At 54.2% G+C, this 15,454-nt stretch overlaps 1 protein-coding gene across 3 annotated transcripts in view; it reads left to right on the plus strand.

The window, feature by feature from the left end:
• The window catches only part of LOC308357331 (corticotropin-releasing factor receptor 1), a gene marked incomplete at both ends in the record, with an annotated part of 43,384 nt that overhangs the window by 13,541 nt on the left and 14,389 nt on the right, over positions 1 to 15,454 (plus strand). For 2 of the 3 annotated variants that reach the window (XM_080826828.1, XM_080826829.1), the window contains 2 exons: positions 6,219 to 6,306; positions 13,221 to 13,340. In XM_080826828.1, coding sequence (XP_080682954.1) covers positions 6,219 to 6,306; positions 13,221 to 13,340 — 208 coding nt within the window. The remainder of the gene's footprint in view (positions 1 to 6,218; positions 6,307 to 13,220; positions 13,341 to 15,454) is intronic. The other variant, XM_080826830.1, reaches the window with a different exon arrangement.

Raw genomic sequence — 15,454 nt, forward strand, 5'->3', positions numbered from 1 at the left:
CAACAACAAGGACAAAACCCAAAAGGCAAGAGATAACAAGCGCTGGCGAGGTTGTGGAGAAAAGGGAATCTCTGTGCTCTGCTGGTGGGAATGCACACTGGTGCCGCCACTCTGGAAACAGCATGAAGGTTCCACAAATAATTAAACATAGAAATTTTACATGAGCTAGTCATTGCACTTTCTGGGTATATGTCTAAAGGCAACGAAATCACCACCTCGAAGGGGTAAGTGGGCCCCCATGTTGTTCATGGCAGCGTCATTTACGAGAGTAGAGACGTGGAAACGGCCCAGGCGTCCGTCGAATGAATGGATAAAGACATGATCCTAGTTAGGCACATAGATGACACTGTGGGAACCCTGCTCTAGTTCAACTCTCTCGATAACCAAGGAAGATTTGGAGGCCCAGAGTGACCAGGTTGTGGTAGTGACCCCATGGACACCTGCGAAAAACTTCCGATTTCAGAAGTCATCTTTCTCTGTCTTTTCCCCAGGTGGCTCATGTCCCTGCGGTGCAGGTAGGAGAGATCTCATCGCCCGGAGGGCCCAGGCGACTCACCCAAAGTCACAAATCAGTGGCAGGAGAAGACAGAACTCAGCAGTAGCTGCAGGGATCTTGCTGAGGGTTTACGCTGAATGCGGCTGCAGCTGTGTCCTCCCCCCACCCACCCTGCCCCCCAAGAGAGATTTTCCTGGGGCCTGGGAGGAGGAGGCGGGGGAGTTTCTCCCAAGCCCAGCACCAGAGGTAGTCATGCCCGGGGAAGGAAGGCAGGCCCTTCTCTTTGCTCATCCTGAACTTTGGGAGGGGCGGAGGCAGCCCCCGGGACCTCCAGGCCATCCTTCTCCTCCCTCCCCAGTGGCCCTTCAGGACCCTCCCTAAAAGGTTAATTACCCAATCATCCCATCAAAGGAAATTGCACTTTTGTGCCTTAAGGAGCGGACTGAGCTTCAGCGTAGTTATTTATGGCCTCTAATAAGCATTTTCTGGGTGTGATTAACCTTTATGCCAGAGTCACACTGGGAATCGGGATGGCAGCTTCAATTCCAGCCGTCGTGCTGGCCTGCAGGGGGCTGGGGGGTGGGGTGGGCAGCAGCTGTCAGACTCTGACCCCCACTCTCCCTCTCTGAGAGCCCCTGCACCCTTCCCTCCCCTCTGTCCACCCTTTCTTTCCACACCCTGCCCTGATCTGGGCCATCCCCCTTCTTCCAACCTCCATCTGCTTGAAAGTCTGCCCTCTGGCTCCTAGTTCCCACGCAGCTGCTAAAAACAGCTCTGTGACCTTGGGCACCTCAACTAAAACCCCTATCAAATAGGGAGCATGAGACCTGCCGCATCTGCTTTCCACAGAGCCAGCCCTGTCCGGGACCCACTGGGTCCTTGAACAGTCATTTTCTGTGATGCTGGAATCGAGCAGCAGCACATCCTTGGCCTTCTCAGAGTTTGCGTTCAAGGTTTGGCTCTGGTGAGGGGAGCGATTTGTCGCTGAGGCACAGGCTTTGTTTGGGGCCCGGGGGGCCACGGGCTGGCACACACAAGTGGGGCGTCAGCTTTGCCAGCTTCCGCTTCCTAGGGCCATTTTTGTCTTCTCTACCAGCTGGAGGGGAATGGTAAACCTCACGTAGTCCTGAAAGCTTGGTTTGTCAGAAATGGCTCTGAAAGGAGAGCCAGCAGCTGGAGTTAATGACCGCAGGGAGGAGCCAGCGGAGCGGCCCAAGGAAGTGGGGGTTCCTAGGCCCAAACCGGCTCAGGTCTGCTTTGAGAGAGGATGACATGGTCCGATGTGATGGAGGCCCAGGCCTCTGATGTGGCCCCATCCACCGTAAGCTCTGGCCGTCTACTTTGGGTGCAAGAGCTCCCTGAACTGTGGAGAAAGCTCTGCGCCCTCCCTGGGGAAAATAGTCATCACGCAGCACCACACGCTGCTTTCCATACAGGCTCTTGTGTGTTTGTGGACCCAGATCAAGAACCCTCAGCCTTAGGGGCGCCTGGGTGGCTCAGTGGGTTGGGCCTCTGACTTTGGCTCGGGTCATGGTCTCAGGGTCCTGGGATCGAGCCCCACATCGGGCTCTCTGCTCAGCGGAGAGCCTGCTTCCCCCTCTCTCTCTGCCTGCCTCTCCGCCTACTTGTGATCTCTGTCTATCAAATAAATAAAAAATATTAAAAAAAAAAAAGAACCCTCAGCCTTAGAAGGAAACAAACAATAACCTGGAAAGTGTTCGGTAGAGAGGAAATATACAGGAACATTCCAGACTTTTTCCTGGAAGTGTGATTCAGGAATAAGCCAGAAGCCTTTGCAAGTCCTTCCACAGAGCAAGACATGGTACCGATACTGATTCTATATAGAACTGAGCTTTCCTGAGAGGAGAGGTTGGTTCAGGAATTTGAAGAAGCATTTTTCTTGGCACAGTGCAAACCCTGTTGGTAGAGAATGACTTTGTGAACCACCACATGTGCGCTGTAAGGGTCAAGGTTACAGGCAGCCAGCCAAGGACAGGCTTGCCGTTTGCCCTTTGCATGGCGTTTGGTCCGGTTTCGTGATGAATCTGGATTTCCTCTGCTCCTCTGCAAACCCTAGGACATTAAGGCAGGAAGCGAAGATCTTCGGGCCTGTGTCTTTGCCAGTAGTCAGAACTGAGGGGAGGCAGTGCTTTGTACTGAGACGGGTTCATGCTCCGTCTGTGAGCATTGTGAGCTCCTGGGTCTGTGGCCACGCGCACGGGAGCCTGGGTCCATTGACGGCGTGACCGTGTTGCTTTGCTCTGGAGGGTTGGGGGAAACTGCTGCTAAGGTGCGGGGGCCGGGGGTGGGGGTGGCCTCCGGAACTGGCTCTGGAGGACTGGAGGGCTGACTGGGTGAGGTGGTGGGCCAGGAGGGGGCGCAGGGGGGACAAAGAACCGCACAGGCAAAGGTGAGGGGGCGCCTGCTCCATCTGGTGGCCGGGCATTGATAAGGAATTCAGTGTGGATAGAACGCGTGTGCTTTCAAGCGGGATTTGAAAGACCAAGATGCAAAGCACAAAGCCGGGTTTCAGGATTAGAAGGAGAATGGTGGAATGTCGGGGGTGGGGGGCTGATATTTTTATTTTATTTTATTTTGTTTTTTTTAAAGATCTTATTTATTTACTTGACAGAGAGAGAGATCACAAGTAGGCAGAGAGTCAGGCAGAGAGGGGGAAGCAGGCTCTCTGCTCAGCAGGGATGCTGAGGCAGATGCGGGGCTCAGTCCCAGGACACTGAGATCATGACCTGAGCCGAAGGCAGCGGCTTAATCCACTGAGCCACCCAGGTGCCTCGGGCTGATATTTTTATTTATTTTTTTATTTTTATTTTTTTTAAAGATTTATTTATTTATTTATTTGACAGAGATTACAAGTAGGCAGAGAGGCAGGCAGAGAGAGGAGGAAGAAGGCTCCCCGCCGAGCAGAGAGTCTGATGCGGGGCTCCATCCCAGGACCCCGGGATCATGACCTGAGCCGAAGGCAGAGGCTTTAACCCACTGAGCCACCCAGGCGCCCCTCGGGCTGATATTTTTAAATAGAGCATTTCCAGTTTCTTTTGTTGGCCTGTGACCACTGGCTCTGGGAGCCCTGCTTCCATTCTGTGTGTGTCTGTGTGTTGGGAGGCGGCAGAGGCAGTGGTCAGGGGACAAGCTGGGGCAGGGATTCCTAACCCCCTTCTAGAAGGGGCCTCTGGCCATCCCAGCAGAGTAGTCCGTCTCTGGGCACATGGTGAGCTGAGCAATGCAGGCTTGCTTCACTAGCAAGAGCTGCTGGCTAGTCTAGCGGCTTCCTCCTCTCTCTCTCCTGCGTTTTCATTTGGAAAATGAGGGTAAAGATAGTTCTCCATCTCTCTGGGGACTGTGAAGTTTAATTACTGATTAATAAAGTGTTGGAAGTTCCTTGGGGCCAAAGAGATGAATGGGTTTGTTCTAATCACTTCCAAGTCCCAGGAGCGAGTTAGCTGAGTGTCCCGTGTGCTGGGCAGAGAGCGGGGGTACAGGGCTGGGGATACGTTTCTTAGGCTGGGGTTTGGCCCAGTCAGAGCAGAAAGACTCCTACGATGTGACAGGAGTGTGCTAGCAAGGGAATAGAACAAAGCCCACGAAGGACTCAGGCATGTGCTGAGGGGACGTGTGGGTTAATCATTCGGGTCAAGGGGCGTTTCCTGCAGGAGGTGGGGTGTGGGATGGACTCTGACCAGAGTGGGGAGCACTTGATTCCATCTTGGAATGGAAGGTGGGAGAGAAGGGAGTAGAGCCTGCCTCTGTCGTGAGATAGGGGTGGAAGGGGCAGCTACTGGGGAAGGTGGGTGGCACTGATGGGGAGGGGCGGGGTAGGAGAGGAGATCCTTGGCAGGTGAGCAAGGAAAGTTCACCTCTGGGAAAGGGAGGTCGGGCTGCTTCTAAGGACTGGGAGAAGGTCCTGAGGTCCAGAAAGGGTGAGTGGGGAGGAGACCAAGTGAGGGGAGGACATAGACATCGGGAATGGTGGGATGGGGGTGTCCAGTTTGGGGAGATCAGGGCAGGGTCAGGACTAGCATGAGGCAAGTGAGGCATTCTCCTCAAGCACAAAATTTAAAGGTGTCCAAAATCTCATAATGAAGATAAACGATATGCTAATATCATTCCCGATTGTTCCTTTTACTCCAAGCTCCAGTAGGCCCAGCACTATTACAGAGCCTGTCTTTCTTAAGAAGTTTTTGATATTTTGTTCATCGTGGATTTTTTTTGCATTAATTTAGAGTTTTAAAAAAAGTTTGCATTAAAATATTATGTGTCTTTTTGGCATCCCTTGAAAATTTGGACCCAAGGTGGGTGCCTCGCTTTCCTCGCCCTGGTCCCAGAGGGCTGTGCACCAAGGCTGTGTGCTGTTCTAACAGAGACCTGCTGGCCATGGGACCAGCCCCTAGCTCTCCCCCGATCTCAGTTCCCCACTGGGAAGTGGCTAAGACAGCGTCTAGATCTTCCTGTCTGTTTCCGAAGTTCTGTAGAGAAGTTTGTGGACTGTGTGGAAATGGACTGGTGCTGAGATACCATCACCGGGGGGCCTAGGAGAGGGCATCAGGGAGGAGACCCCAGAAGAAAGAGCAGGGAGCAGGGTGGTCAGGTGGAGAGCCACCTCCGTGAGGCTCCCTGCCTTGGGACCCTGGTCAGGCAGACGGAGCTGTGCTGGTCATTGGCACCCACGTCCCAACAAGTGGAAGGAGGGGCTCGTTACAATGCCCACTCCATACCCCAGTCCCCCACATGCTTCTTATCCTCTTGAACCTCAAATCCCAGGGGAGACCACTGCCTTGCCTCTGACCTATGACTAAATAAAAACCTGTGGAGTGCCCTTTGTAGACCTGAAACACAGGGCGGTCCATGAAAGTAGTCAGGGAATTTGAGCGCCATGAACTAAACAAAGTGCTTGTCCTTGCGGGTCACGCTGTGCTACTCGCAAAGGACTCCTACAACAGTGCGTCAGGGGAACCTGGGAGGGAGGACTGTTTCCACGTGAGGAAATAAGGCCCAGAGAGGTCAAGTAACCTGCCTCCGGCAACACAGTGAAACCAGGCCTGGATGCCAGGGCTCTTTGGACTCTAAATCCGTATGTGTGTGGTGGAGGGTGACCTCAAGGGAGGGGGACAGAGTGATTGTGTGAGGGTGTTAGTTGAAGGGGACCCTGTCACTCTCCTCCCACGTGGGCTGAAATTCTGGAGTCAGAGTGACATGGAGCCCCTGGGAGGGTATGGGACAAAAGTTCTCCCTGGAATAGGGCGGCTGTCTTTCCAGAGGCATGTACCCCTTCAGCACTGTGGGCCACTGTTTCTCATCTGGAAACACAGACAGCCACTGCAGCCCCGGGGACAAGAAAGACCCGTGGCAGATATAAAAGGCTTGGGGAAGGATGAGGCCGAATTTGTAGGGACTGGTGATTAGCTGGGTGGGGATGGGGGTCCTCTGAGCACAGCCTCAGAGCACAGAGCACAGTTCCTCAGGCGCAGCCTCCATGAAGACCCAGCCCTCAGGAACCAGGTTCACCATTGTCCCGGGAACCTAGGCTCCTACTGTTGTTACCCACTTCCCTTCCAAGCCCTTCTAGAGCAGGGCAGTTCCAGACCTTCCAGACACAGAGGACATGGGGGTAGGGGGAGGGCAAGGTGGGGTGAGCAGGAAGCGAGGGGAAGCAGGAAGTTCCCCGCATGGTCTAACCGAGTCCCTCGCCTCTCTGTGCCCACAGGCCCTGCTCCTGCTGGGGCTGAACCCAATCTCCGCCTCCTTCCAGGACCAGCACTGCGAGAGCCTGTCCCTGGTCAGCAATGTCTCTGGTGAGTCTCCCTCCCCTTGTCAGGCAAGATTCCAGGTCTCCACAGCCCCCTCCTCGGGTCTCCCAGGGCCTGCACACAGAGCCTTGCCCCAAGACAGAAAGAGTAGAGAGATTTCCCCTCCTGACCCCCATGCGGCTCATCACCCCTCTGTAGAGAACTGTGCTCAGGAGGGTCCTGAAGTTGGTATACGGGTGGTGGGAAGGAGAACTGCTCCAAGGTCACAGCATCAGCCGTGGGGCGGGCAATGGGGGAAGTCACCCCAGCCCTCGCTGTGAGAACCGTTGGAGCCAGAAACTCCGGAAATCCGTCGGGTGCTAACTCCACATCAGGCACTCTTGGAAGTACTAGAGAGATAGTAACCCAATGTTCATTTACACCTAGGGAAACCAAGGCACAGAGGAAAAAAACTAGTAAGTCCCAGAGCCAAGGTTGGAGCCGAGGCAGCCTGGCTTTATACCTCCTCTGTAGAAAATATGGCGTAACTACAAATGTTACTCCTAACTTGTACAAGCACACCATTTGCAAAGTCCTTTTGTAGAATTATCTTTCTTCTCATGAGCGTTTAAGACTCAGCGTCCGTACAGGAGAGGAAACCAAGGCATGGCAGGGTCAGGCCTGTGGCGTCCAAGGCCGGGTCTTTTCTGACTTTGGGTGTGGACCCTGAACCCTCGCCCTGGCCACTTGAAGCAGGGCTCCTGGAGAGGTTGCGGTGCAGCCAAGGGCCCAGCGCTGGAAGGTCTCCAGGAGGCTCACTGTTCTCTGGTGACTCGGTTTCCTCTTCAGGTCTCTCCTTGATTCAATCCAACTCGTGCATTGAGCGCTGTTGGGCACTGGGCCCCCTGGAAGGCACGAGGGGGACAAAGAGGGGCTCGCTATCTGGTCCGGAGTCAAGCCCACAAACTCATGTCCTGGGAAGCGGAACACCAGGCGCAGGCTGGCAGAGAGGGGGCCACAGGGTGCCCGCAGGGAAGCAGGAGGCATGAGCTTCTGAGCCTGGGCCTCAGGGCAGCTGCCGCCCGGCCTACTGGGCCTTCACTGTGGGAGGAGGCTGGGACAGCGGAAGAGGCCCGGACTTGGAGAAGGCCAACTGGGTCCCACGCTCACCACGGCGCTGTCTTGTCCTTCTGCCCTGGGGGTCCCCTCTTGCAGCCCCAGGGATGAGCAGGCCTTTGACCCCCTTGAGCCTCATTTTGTCCAAGCTATAAAGTTGGGGGAGGGGTGACACCTGCCACAAGGATCTGTAACAACTAAATGGACTGAGTTTTGCGGCAATCTGTTACGGACTGTAGAGAGCCATGCCACTAGCGAGCACGGTGTACGATTGTTGGTAACATCAGCAGGCTTTCGAAAGTGCGAACTGCATCTAGCTGCAATGAGGGGAAGGCATTTGCCATGAATGGCTCATTACACTAGAGGTGGCGGGGAGGATAGATCGGGGGTGGTATGAATCCAGGAAGGCTTCCTGAAGGAGTCACTTTCACAGTGAGTCTCTGAGAGACTGAGTACGAACCGGCAGCCAAGAGCCAGTGCTCTGAGCCGAAGCCAGGGCTGACCCCAAGACCAGCAGGTGGGCTGGCTAAGCCAGGCCATGGGGAATAGGAAAATTCTTGAGCCAGAGTCTGGAGTTCTAGCGGAGAGAGACAGGGAGGGAAGACACCTGTCCAGGGGCCGAGTCTGAGATGAAAGGCCCTCCCCGCAGTCCCCCATGCACTGGGGCCAGGTCAGCCTCCATCCGCTTGCTCGTTGTGTGTGGAGGAGTGACGTCTGTGAGCCCATGCAGGTGTCACCTGTCCTTGGAGGCAACAGGCCATGATGAATGTCGTTCATTCCCCGGTGATTTGGTACTCTGTGCCCCTACCCTCTGCCCAGCCCAGCCTGGCGGGCTTCACGGCATACAATCCATCACCCGGCACAAGAGCCCCGGAGAACGAGCTATTTGACTGCTATTGCCAAGACCTACCCAGACCGATGGGCACTGGTAGAGACAGATGGTGAGGGTGGGGTGGAGGGCCTGGGACAGATGGATGGGCGTCTGGCCGGGGTGGCTGGCACCGAGTTGGGGCCTTTGGGGGTCCTCTCACATGCCAGGAGCAGGGAGAGGGTGGGTCCCCAGGGTCAAAGCTCTGTCATGTGGCAGATCACAGACTTGGCAGATCATAAAATCATGGCATGAATATGACAATGCCATAAAGTAATAGAATTAATTGACATGACATCAGAGACAAATGAACTCATACCGTTGACAAGGACCCAGGGTCATTTATTCCTACCCCCTGTCTTAAGGTCATGAATATTAATAATGATAGCTAATAGTTATTTAGGACCTACTGTGTGTCAGATACCATTCTAAGTACTTGAATCTCATTCAGTCATCATAACAATATTGTCAGGAAGTACTTTTATCCTCATTTTATAGAAGAGGAACCCAAGGCTCAGAGAGGTTAAGTAACTTACCCAAGCACACACAGTTACTAAGTAGTAGTCCCAAGATTTGAACTAAATGGGTCACCACATACATGGCTGCCCGGAGAGGCATCGTCCCCAGGGCCAGGTGTGGCCTGTCACCCCTGCAGTTTCCCACACCTGTACAGGGTTTACACACAGCCCCCAATTTCCTTCAGGACCTACTATGCGCCTGGCACTCTACTAGGTGCCAGGAATGCAAAAATGGAGAGCTCGCAAACCCACAGGACAGGAGGCTCCCACCCACTTGTCCTGATGAGTCACACACCCGCAAAGGTATCTTTCCATTCTACCCAGCCAAAAAAGAGGCAGTTCAGCCACAAGGTGGTGGAGACAAGAGCAGGACTCTCTGCCTGCCCTCTGCCACCCTCTCCATGCCGGAGACCCAGGCAGAGCCCCAACCCCTTCATCCCAACAGTGCCTTCCTCTGAATGGGCAAGCGTGTCTGTTTCAGAGACTGTCCTTGGGCCACCTGGCTGTTCTCCCTCTGGGCAGCTTTGGCTGAGTTCCTCACTTAAGCTAAACCACGCAACTTCAGGGCTGCTGCTAGGTGCCCACCTCCTTTGGTTCATTCAGAGGCCACTGATGGGACACCCGAAATAACTGGGGACTGGAACCAGATTCTGATTTCCTTCCGAAGTTCTCTACGACAGAAGGATCTGCTGGGCGCTTTTGGACACTGAGCCTGCTGGGAAAGGAACTATGTCATCTACTTGAGGCGAGAAACCCGTGCCCAATTGTGCACAAGCATTAAGTAGGCCATCTTCAAAGGGTTTTCATTGGGTTTGTTAAAACAGGCCCCCCCAAGGACCCTGACTCAGCAGGGGTTTTGTCAGAGGCAAGAGGGAGCTGTCCACACTGTTCCTCTTTCCTCTTCCCTCCACTGGCACAGGTTTGGGACCGTCTAACCACAGTGCTCCCACAAACATCAGAGTGTGTGCATTTGGAGATGGAGGAAGCCACAGGACGAGTCTTACGCATTACTTTAGCCCACTTGGCTCCACCCCCTGCCTCCAGAAAAAAAACACTTAAGGGACCTAGCCACCTCACTAAGGAGGGGGCAAGCCACCAAGTGATAGGAATGTCAAAACCTCAGATATGCCAAGTACACACTAGCCTCAGGGCCTTTGCATGTGCTATTCCCCCTACCTAGAACACTCTTACCCCAGATGTGCACATGGCCCCCTCTCTTACTCCCTTTAGGTCTCTACATAGGCAGCAGGGGCTAGAAACTGTGCAACCAAATGCTATGAGGGCCAGTGGCCCAGACTGGGGACCTCTGTGGTGCCGTGGGAAGAGCGCGGGACAGGTGTCAAACCCGGCTTCTACCTGTTAGTGTTTGTGTGATTCTGCATAAACAGTTTGACTGCCCGGACCTCAGTTTCCTTACCTGTAAATTGGAGAGAATTAGCACTCACCACGGCAGGTGGTGTGAGACCCATAGTAGGTGCTAAGGAACCCTAATCCATACCAGACTAGAGGCAAATAGTGTCTGTTCCGCCTGCTTCCACCCTCCCCCATACCTACCCACCAGCTGCGGGTGGGTCAGGGCTCCAGCCATTGGCTGGTATGTGGTCATCGAGGTCAGAAGGTGCCATCTGCTTAGTAACTGGTTTCTGCCTTGGCTCTAGTCTGATCCTGGCTATGGCTGGTGCCCGGGCATGCCTGGCCCTCTGTTCTTTGCCAAAGGGGCTCTGGGGAAGTGTCCAGGGCAGGAGAGAGAGGGGAGAGGGAAGGAGGGTGGAGGGCAGCGCCTACGCTGAGAGAGCACGATAGACAAGTTCCAGGTGCTGCCACGCATGACGTTCTGTTTACTATTCTCAGCGCCCAGCTCAGGAGACACTGTGAATGAATGAGTAAGTGAATGAATGAATGAGCAGCTGTCTGAGGAAGGTACAATGATATCATTCAATCAGAAGGTCTATGCAAAGTACCTGGCACATGTCTAGCACACAGCCCTCAAAACTGTCGCAGCCTTCCCCGCTGCCTCCTGGGCTTCCTCCCCTCCCTTTATTGGCACAAAATGTGGCATAATAGAAAAAGCGCACTGTTTCAAGTCAAAAACACCTGGCTATACTTCTTGGTTCTTTCACTTGTTGACCCATGACTTTGAGCAAGCCACTTAACATCCCTGTGCCTCAGTTTCCTCATCTGTAGAAAGGGACTGATGACATTGCAGGGTGGATGAGCACTAAAGAGATGGATGACAATGGGCCTTGAAAAACCAGAGCATGGTCCATTATATTATCCTCCCCTCCCTGTGGACACTTGCCTCTAGCTTCCCCCCGCCTCTGGGCTCAGCACAAGTGGCATGACCCATGAGAGATTACAACCACAAGCTGCTTTCCTCTCTGCCCAACCCACCACCCTGCCCACCACACTATGATGCCATTCACAGAGGCTGTACTGTGGCGCAGCACCAAAAGCCCACCAGCTCCCCGTGTCCATGAAGCTCCAAACCAGACTTCTTTCTCTTTCAGTTAAACCTCTTGGTCTCAAGGCCTCTGCTCCAAGCCCCGATTTGCAGGAACATCCTATGGATCACTTTGATTAGAAAGAAAAACCAGCACTGGGTACACGGACTGCTGGGCACCGCCCAGCATCCAGCAGGGGAAGGACGTCCATCTAACCCTGGGCTCTTTCCAGAGAGACTGAGATCAGGCTAACGTGGGGAGGAGATGGCAGGGGGGCCCCAGCCGGGGCTTGACTGATGCTGATGCCCGGCCCTGAAGAGGCGGCCTCTGCATTGGTTCGTGGCTTTCCTGGCTTGTCTGTGCATTCTTGCGCCAGTCCCAAGAATTACTCACCCTCTCCCATTGGGATGGGCACACCGGGTCCCAACAGGACTGGTGTGCTGGCCTTTTGTGGAAGAGGGGCACCCACAGGCAGGGAAAGAGGGGGCAGCATCACGAGAGGTGCCAAGGCCATCTCGGCCCAGCTTCCCACCCCCCTCCCTGGAGACTAAAAACCTCCCTACCCTCCAAAAGTATTCCTGTGGCCTCCATTCTGCCCCAAGAGACAGGCATACATACACATATGCACACACTCCACTCCAAAGAGTTCTTCAAAGGATGCCTGGGTGGCTCAGTCAGTTAAACGTCTGCCTTCGGCTCAGGTCATGATTCCAGGGTCCTGGGATCCAGTCCCACATCAGGCTCCCTGCTCAGAGGGGAGCCTGCTTCTCCCTCTGCCTGCCGCTCCCCCTGCTGTGCACTCTCCCCTGCCCCCCACCACTCTCTGACAAACAAATGACCTTTAAAAAAAAAACAAAACCCAAAGTGCTCTTCAATTAAGGGAAAATATTTGGATGTTTGGAAAATACTTGGACTTTGACATCTTTTTGGAGTCATAGATCTCTTTGAGAATCTCATGAAAGCCACGGTCCCTTTCCCAATTAAGATCATATATACACCAATTTTTTCACTTAACTTCAGAGTCTCTGTGAACCCTTAAAGATTCCAGTAGACTGAAATTAAGAATTTCTGGGCCTATCCAACCTCTTCATTTTATTATAAAGACACAAAGACTGGTCCATTTCCTGGGTGGCTCAGTCGGTTCAGCGTCTGACTCTTGGCCTGGGTTCAGGTCATGATCTCAGAGTCCTGGGATAGAGCCCTTCATCGGCCTCCATGCTTGATGCAGAGTCTGCTTGTGTGTCTCCCTCTGCTCCTCCCCCGACTCTCTCTCTCTCATAAATAAATAAAAGTCTTTAAAAAAAATAAAGACACAGAGGATTAAAGAGCAAGCGACGTGCCTGTGGTCACACAAGAAATTAGTAGCAGAGCCCATCTGAAGTGAGTGTCCCACACTATTGGTTCAGTATCCTTTCCCCTCCCCCTAGGTGGTTTCTCCCTCTTTTGTCTCCCTGTGGCTCCCTTCTCCATCAGTCCTCTGCTAGGGCCCAGCACAGTCCAAACGCAAACACTGCATGTTCAGTAAGTGTGGTTATCAAGCGAGGGAAGAGCACAGCCAACTTCATTTAACCGGTTCCTCACCACAGAGTCGGAGTGGATGTGGTCTGGTTCCACTGACATGTGCAAGGGGCTAGATCGAGGATTGGCTGGTTCTGTTCCGGGCTGCTCCAGACTGTGAAGTCTCAGAGGTCCAATCTCTACCAAATGAGGGGCCAAGAGAAGTGTCCTCGGGCTACAGAGTGGAGGACCGGAAGTATGTCCGGAATTTTCTCTAAATGCTAGTCAAGATCTCAGCTTTCAACACCACCTTCAGCTGTTTCTGTTCCTCCTCTACTCTAGAACCCAAGCTGGCTCTCTAGTGCCGTAGCATCAAATTCAGATTCCTTTCCTTGATGGCTCCTCTGCCTAAGATGAGATCATCTCTACACTGGGGTCATTGCTCCCATCTTGTTCCCAGCTGGTGTGTGCGTGTGGGGACGTGGGGAGGCTACTGGAGTGGGGAGCTCGCCCTGCCTTACCAGCTGTCTCTGCCCCCAGGACTGCAGTGCAATGCTTCTGTGGACCTTATTGGTACCTGCTGGCCCCGGAGCCCGGCGGGGCAGCTGGTGGTTCGACCCTGCCCCGCCTATTTCTACGGTGTCCGCTACAACACCACAAGTAAGGAAGCCTATGGAAGGGTGGACCCACTGCTGGGAGGTGGGACAGGATGGGGAGAGCTTGGGACCTGTTGGAGGTGGGGGAAATAATTCTGACAACGACAGGACTGTAGTACGTCTTGTGGATGCAACCACTGTTTACCCAAGACCAACTCTGTGCTCTCTACTGCTGATTCCCACAATACCCCTGGGTGATGTTGTACATAACTCTATAGTTCTCATAACATAGTGAGGTTTCCAAGGCTCTGAGTGGTTAGAGAACTTGCCCAAGGTCACCAGCTGGCAGGAGGTGAAGCTGAAATTTGCCTGCAAGTGTGTCTGACAAACTGGGTTAGTCGGGATAAGCCTAGAACAACCCTATGAGCTCGGGCAGGAAACATCAGAATCGCCCCCACTTGGAGCTCAGAAGGTAGGAGGTCCATCCAGGGCCCTGTAGCCAGGAGGTGGGGGATGCAGTTTTAGATCCACGGGCAGGGGGCTGAGCCTCCCATGCAGGCTCGCAGGGCTGGTGGGGCGGGGGAGGACTGCCCAGGGTCTGTTGGATACTTGATCCTCACATAAACACCTTCTACTCTGAGGCCCTCGGCCTCCTGAGCCTCCACCTCCAGGCTTTGCAGCTCCTTGTCACACCACCTGTCATCCTCAGAATTAATTTGCTCTCCCCTGCCAATGACTCACAGCTCCTGCTTATGAAGAGAGCAACAGCTGCAGGCCAGGGGCCCTGTCCTGTCGGAGGGAGGGCTGGGGGTAACTAGGTGGGTTCTTGGGGTCTGGTGAGTCTGGGCCCCGAGGCCCAAGGGGGTGCCAAGGGTGACCAGACCCCAGGTGGTTCACTTGGAGACTTGCCGAGTGACCTTGACACATTTTCCCCCTCTTATGGCCCTTTGGCCCCTGGTCTGACGATGAGAAGGCCAGAGTGCTCGCCTTCAGCTCAGAGCTCCCACGTTCCTCCTCCTGCCCCCTCTCCTTTACCAGCTACATTAAGGGTGTTCGGGTGGGTGGCTGCAACCCAGGAGGGGTAGGAGGGCCAGGGGAGGTTGGAAAAGCCAGACCACACAGGTTTCTGTGTCTGCAACCAGTTCTTAGACCCGAGAGGAGGGGGTGGGGAGGAAGTGCAGGTCGGGGGAAGGGCAGAGGGACCTAAGAAGAGAGCTTGGTGTGTGCCACCCACCAGCTTCCAATATAGTAGGGCCCATTTTACAGTTAGGAAATGGAGGCAGAGGCTGATGGCTGCCCAAGGTCACAGGGTCACAGGGCCATGGCTCCACTCCTGGTGCTGTGTGCCCAGTCCGTGCAGGGCTCCAAGGGGCTGGTGCCTGGCAAGGTGCCAAAAGGCTGCTCCCAGAAGGAGGCCCTTCTGTCTCTCCACAGCACCGGGTCCTGTCAATTTCACCTCCAAAGTGATGTTCACTTCTGAGCCGACTTTCCCTCCATCCCCGGAGCCACTGCCCCAGTCCAAGGCACCGGCTCTCTGACCCTGGTTTCCCATCAACCCTTCTGTGACTCCCCATTGCCTCCATGGTTAAGTCCACACTGCTGAGTGGGGCCGGCCAGGCTTTCTATGGCTACAGCCCTGCCTCTCCTTATGAGCTCACTCCACTCTTATCTCCAAGGGTGACTTGACATGACCCCAAGGAAGATGTCAGTGCCTGGGTACGAGCTGCTGATTAACCGCTGCCTTAAGTGCAGGCCGGGAGTCTGGGGTTCTAGCCCCGGCTCCACCTGGAACTGGCTTAGGAACCCTCTGCACTGCCTTCTCCAGGCCTCAGTTTCTCCACCTGCCGGATGAGTGGGAGGTTTAGGTGAGGAGCTCTCTGCACCTGGGGTGCTGGGGGTGATGCTCCATGGACATGAAGCCAGGTCTGGAAGACTCTCCCTTCACAGGTGCCCCCAGTGCCAGAAAGTGAGGGACACACCCATGTAATCAGTGGTGCCTGGGAATCCAGAATTGTACCTAATCATTAGGCACTAATTAATTCATTTACTGATGAGGCATTGCCAGGACTTCCAGACCTTCTCCTTAATGCCCTCCCTCCTGTACATCTGATCTTCAAAGGGATGGGAAGCTCTTCCAAAAATATCCATTTTCCCGAGACTCTCTGGGAGGACTGCTCA

This window comes from Martes martes (assembly GCF_963455335.1).
Source record: "Martes martes genome assembly, chromosome: 16".
Classification (NCBI taxonomy): Eukaryota; Metazoa; Chordata; class Mammalia; order Carnivora; family Mustelidae; genus Martes; species Martes martes.